General features: G+C 35.9%; 1 protein-coding gene across 1 annotated transcript in view; it reads left to right on the top strand.

The window, feature by feature from the left end:
• LOC107738366 (eukaryotic translation initiation factor 4 gamma 2-like) overlaps window positions 1–2,575 on the top strand; it is a 46,969-nt gene extending 44,394 nt beyond the window's left edge. Inside the window, exons 20-21 of the mRNA XM_016550116.1 lie at window positions 538–659; window positions 769–2,575. Of these exons, the coding sequence (XP_016405602.1) occupies window positions 538–659; window positions 769–834 (188 nt within the window). The 3' untranslated portion in view covers window positions 835–2,575. The remainder of the gene's footprint in view (window positions 1–537; window positions 660–768) is intronic.
• The last annotated feature ends 3,120 nt before the right edge of the window (window positions 2,576–5,695 follow it).

Raw genomic sequence — 5,695 nt, 5'->3', positions numbered from 1 at the left:
CTTTTGTTTTTTATCTGCCATCTCTATCTTTCTGTCGCTCGGCTCGCTAATGTGAGCACTGAACGCGCTCTCCGCCACATCATGAGTAGACACGCCCCTTACTGCTGATTGGCTACAAGTTGTTTTGCTAGTCGGCCCGAATCAGTTTTCTAAAGCGTTTTTGAAAAATCGCTTACCCCACCTTTATTTAATCGTAATAATATAATTATGGTCATTGTTATCCACCCCAAGACTTTGAGAATTATTATAATATAAATTAATAATTTAGTAATTTTATTTAATTATTTGTGCATTAATAATCCCCCCCAGACCTGGATGACTTAATACCATGGTTTATTAATAAATAAAAAATTATATTTATAATAATTAATATTATTATTAAATTTATATATTTTAAATAATACAGAATGCTTGAAGTCATGGAAATTCATTGACCTAAGATGTGGGAACCTTGGGGTTTGTTTACCAAGACTTGGAATTGAAGTACTCGGAGGAAATGCTTGTGTTCTCGTTTTTAACGGTCTCTTATCTCCTTAGGAATGTTACTGCGCTACTTTGTCTACTTCTATGATATGGAGATAATAGAAGAAGAGGCCTTCCTAGCGTGGAAAGAAGATATTACACAGGAGTTTCCAGGGAAAGGAAAAGCATTGTTCCAGGTAATTATTCTATTGCATTAAACCGTTTCACACCATTTCTTTGAAAGACACACATTTACTTTTTTATTTTTTTTATTTTTTTCCCTCTTTCTCTCTGTTCCCTGTTTAGGTGAACCAGTGGCTCACCTGGCTGGAGACGGCAGAAGAGGAAGAGTCTGAGGAGGAAGCTGACTAAAGAACCAGCCAAAGCCTTGACGTACTCGCCTCCGTCATCTCTCCCGTTTCGTTTCACCATCTCTCCTTTCACCTGTATTAACCGCCGCACTCCACTCCGTGCTGCTGTTTTTTGCAGTGTCAAGCCAACGTATTATTCACGCTTCTCTTTGGCCTCATTGTTTAAAGCATGCAATGACTAGCATCTGTTCAGAACCACCACAGATAAATGGTATTAGCAGCTTGAAACTGCATCTTTTTTTATATATGTTTTTGCTTTTAAGAACTTGTATTTGCAAAAGCCTTTTCTGCTGCTGTTCATTTCAGCACAAAACTATAGAAATGCACTTTTGCTCAGTGTCATATTGAGTTGCTGCAATTTTCACTTCTGTTTGTTACAAAGAATCCTCCGTAATCATTGGTTACCATAATGTTTAGCGGATGCGTTGTTCATACCTCACAGTAGTGGGTTTAGCGTGCTGTGTGTGTGATTGAGTCTAATGAAAAACTCTCCAGAGCTGCAAGGTGCTTGAGTCTGCGAAACAGGAAAAATGGTTTACTTTTTTCAGTTATGATTGTAGGGAAATTCCTCCGGCCTTAAAATTTTTTTTTTTTTTTTTTTTTTTTACTTCCCCCTCCTATTTTATTTATTTTATAATAATGAACAAAGCCATGTGGGAGAGATGAAATTATGCAGCCTTTTTTGTTTTTCTTTTCCCAACACATGTGTCCCCTCCACTACTTGTCAAGCTGATACTTGAATTTTTTTTTTTTTCTTTACAGCATGTTCAGGGATTACCGAACACGGTCTGTTTAGATGCAACAATCTGATCCAAACAGAAGTGTGTAATTTTTTTTTAATGCATTTTAATTGGTAAAATAAAGATGAAACAAGATGAGAAAATTTGGTATGGATGTTCAATATACAAATCACTGTTTTACAACCTAACAATGTTTTCCCATGATGGATATTATGCATATTTAATCATGAGGGGGGAAATCAAAGCTTTATCATTAGGTAGGACAACAAATAGTGACCTGCTCGTGTGGTTTTGCGATTTAAAGAATGTTCAGTGTACCACTGTTTCTTTTAATAAAGTGACACCAGCATTTATTTGGCCTTATTTCATGTGTGCTTGGGCATGAATATGTGGAACAAAGAACATTTGTCATCAGGCTTGTATTTACTAAATGCCATCCTCCAGTTTAAAATTTAAACCATGATGTACAAATGAACAATGCTGGATTTTATTACATTTTTTCTGTATTGGGAGTTTATGGAGAAAAATGTCAACCTTTATTTCAATTATAGCTGATAACACTAATGGTTACACATCAATGTTCAGTTTCTTATTTTTTTTTTTTTGCTCAAGACCTGAGCTCTGCTTTTTCCTGAATATCAGTTGAAGTCACTATTTGTGTTTTTTGAGTTGTGGTTGGCACTGAATGATGACATCGGAAATGAATACTTATGCAGTGATTCATAAACGTCTCTTACTATTCAGGAATGAAGAAAACCATGCTTGCAATCCTTAATTAGAAATGAATTGTAAGACAATGCTTTGGTTTTAAGAAAATATACTGTAACTTTATATGAGATGCCCCATAAATGATGCTTCGTAATGTACTTTTTAAAGTTAATTTTTTATCTTGTTTTTCTGTAGTTCTTATGTATCTCATTCGTATTGTGAAATGCTTTCCATAGATAGGCTGTTATTGTATTATTGATGCCATGTTGGAAACATTTTCTAATAAAGAATTAAATAAAAATCAAATTTGCAGATCAAGTTGCATCTACAGTACAGTTCACAAATATTTATGAAATTAATGTTTGTATATTCAGCAAGTGACATTAAAGACATTTGGCTGCTGATAATTTATGTTTTAAATAAAAAGCAACCAGTTAGCGGTAGTTCTGTGGGCAAAAATGCCTTGTTGATGCCAGAGGTCAGAGGAGAATGACCAGACCAGTGTTGCCAAGTCCGCGGATTGGGCTACTTTAAAGGCAGAGTAAGTGATTTCTGGTAGCCAATGTTGATATTTGAAATCACCAAAACAAACACGCCTCTACCCCAAAAGGGTCTTGCTCCTATTTTGATAGCTCCGCCCCACATATAAGTACGCAACCCAGGCAACGATTAGTTCTGTGAAACAAAGCAAAACTGTGAAAACCCCCTTTGTAATTGTTAACATTTTCATAAGTAACTGTAGGCTAATTTAATTACACTTTTTTTTCTCAGTAACTGTAACAGATTGCATTGACATTTATTTTGTAATTAAATTACGTAATTCCGTTACATGTAATTAGTTACTCCCCAACACTGGTGTTGAATATAAAGAATATATGGGGAGTACAAACACTGATCTATAGTTGCCACCCCTCATTCTGCCCTTGCCCCCTCTTTGCCACCCCAAGTATAAAATCCTGGACACGCCCCTGTCCAGAACGCGACTGGGCTAGTTTTGAGTAGCAATTGGGCGGGTTTTGTTGTGAAAACCTGGCAACCCTGGACCAGACTGGTTCAAGCTGATCGAAAGGCAGCAGTAACTCAAATAACCACTTGTTACAACAGAGGTATGCAGCTTCTCTGAACGCACAACAATATCATACACTACTCAAAAACTGAAGGGAACTCTTAAATCTCGAATCTCAATTAACAAAATATTCCAAGGGTAGGCCTACTTGTGATCTTACAAGGGTAAATAAAGAACTAGGGGCCGTTGCATAAACAGTTTAGACTAGCCTTAAAAAGTTAGAAATCTAATTTTTTTCATAACTTTTTTAACTCAGTTATGAAAAGGTAGGTCGATCTTCTTTGTATTGGAAAAGTAAGACTGATTACCCCTTGGCAACTGCTAGTTGATCAAACTAGTTCTTGAGACAGTCTTAACATGGTCGCTAAACGTTTACGCAACTCGTCCCTGGTTGTTTCAATATGTTTTGTATAGTATTTTCTTTACTCTTTACTTCAAAAACTTATGTCTGAAAAGGGTAATATTTTATGTATTTGAGGTCTGAGACGTGGGAACGGTGAAGAGAGAAGGCAAACATTTTGCATCTATTCAGCCAATATTGTCTTAAATAGCCTGCATAGCACTTCATCTTTTATAACATGGGATTTTGACCAAATATATTCAGTCTTGATTTATGTAAAATGCTGCAACAAGAGCTCAGGTCCCACTACAGGACATCGGGCCTTTATCAGTGCTGCCAGGTTTTCACAAGAAAACCCGCCCAATCACTACTCAAAACTAGCCCAATCGCGTTTCGAGGGGGTCCCCAGTTACAAATCGCGTTCAAGGGGGGAAAATACACGTTTTTTGGCGGGGTTCCCCGGCTGAAAATTCGCATTCCAGGGGATAAATATCATATTGGAGTCGCTTCAACCAGCGGACATGAAAAACAACCCGCGGCAACAGTGTTAAAGTAGCCCAATTCCGCGTGAAAACCGCGGACTTGGCAACACTGGCCTTAGCACTTCATCTTTTATAACATGGGATTTTGACCAAATATATTCAGTCTTGATTTATGTAAAATGCTGCAACAAGAGCTCAGGTCCCACTACAGGACATCGGGCCTTTATCAGTGCTGCCAGGTTTTCACAAGAAAACCCGCCCAATCACTACTCAAAACTAGCCCAATCGCGTTTCGAGGGGGTCCCCAGTTACAAATCGCGTTCAAGGGGGGAAAATACACGTTTTTTGGCGGGGTTCCCCAGCTGAAAATTCGCATTCCAGGGGATAAATATCATATTGGAGTCGCTTCAACCAGCGGACATGAAAAACAACCCGCGGCAACAGTGTTAAAGTAGCCCAATTCCGCGTGAAAACCGCGGACTTGGCAACACTGGCCTTTATGTACATATGTAAATACAAAGAGTAAGAAAATATATTTAATTCGTTGTAATTAACAACGTGAAGTGCAATAAACATTACGTCAAGGTTTCACAAACTTGGCTTCATAAAGGAAATGCAGTGTGTTTTTGAGTTTAATGAAAAGCTAATAATTAATTCAATTATAAAAATGTCAAATGAAAATAAATCATTTTAAAATAACATCAAAATAAAACACTCACTAAAAAAATATTTTAATAGTTTACCTACAAGTCATGTAACCATTAACCAATGTCAGAGAAACTTGAACATGCAAATATAATTGTTAATAATTAAAATAAATATATATTTTAAAATCTCAGGTATACTTCAAGTACATATATATATATAGTGAAAGAGGTTTAGATTAGATGACAAAACTGTTTGGGAATGCCTGCATTACTTGTAAATAAGAAATAAAATGAATTTGTGCATTTTAAAGTGTTTGAAAGACAAAAGCCTCCCAATGACATAGAAATACACATAACCTACTAATTCAGATAAACATCAGTAGTTAATGCAGTGTAGAAATGATTTTTGTAAATCCAGTGGTCAAAAGCTGTATAGCCACCTGACTAATGACTGGTCTCTGTTTGAATGTCCACTGGAAGATGGATTTTGTCAATGTATACAAGCGGTAGGCTATTTTAGAAATGAACATTTAAAAGATGAAAAAGAATGGAATAAGGAATTAAGGAGAATCAATAAATGATTAATATTTTATTGCTATTGTAAATTTTTTTTTGTGATTTTAACAGTAAAAGACTGTAAAAATGCTACTGTCAAAACCTGTTAATTGGTTATCAGTAAGTTTCCATACTATATACGGTGAATAACTGTAATTACATTTAATGTAATTTTACAGTAAAATACTGGTAAAATCACGGTTTTTGGAAGTGAAAAAGAAAAAGTCATTGTATCATTTACAGTGAAAAACCACAAATTGACACTCCCAGAATTCCCTGCATGACACTTCATATTTGATGTTTTTTTGTTGAAATAACATGTTT

The sequence above is a fragment of the Sinocyclocheilus rhinocerous genome, unplaced genomic scaffold, assembly GCF_001515625.1.
Source record: "Sinocyclocheilus rhinocerous isolate Xijiao unplaced genomic scaffold, SAMN03320098_v1.1 scaffold1065, whole genome shotgun sequence".
NCBI classification, from domain to species: Eukaryota; Metazoa; Chordata; class Actinopteri; order Cypriniformes; family Cyprinidae; genus Sinocyclocheilus; species Sinocyclocheilus rhinocerous.
This window is presented reverse-complemented; position numbering and strand designations above follow the sequence as displayed.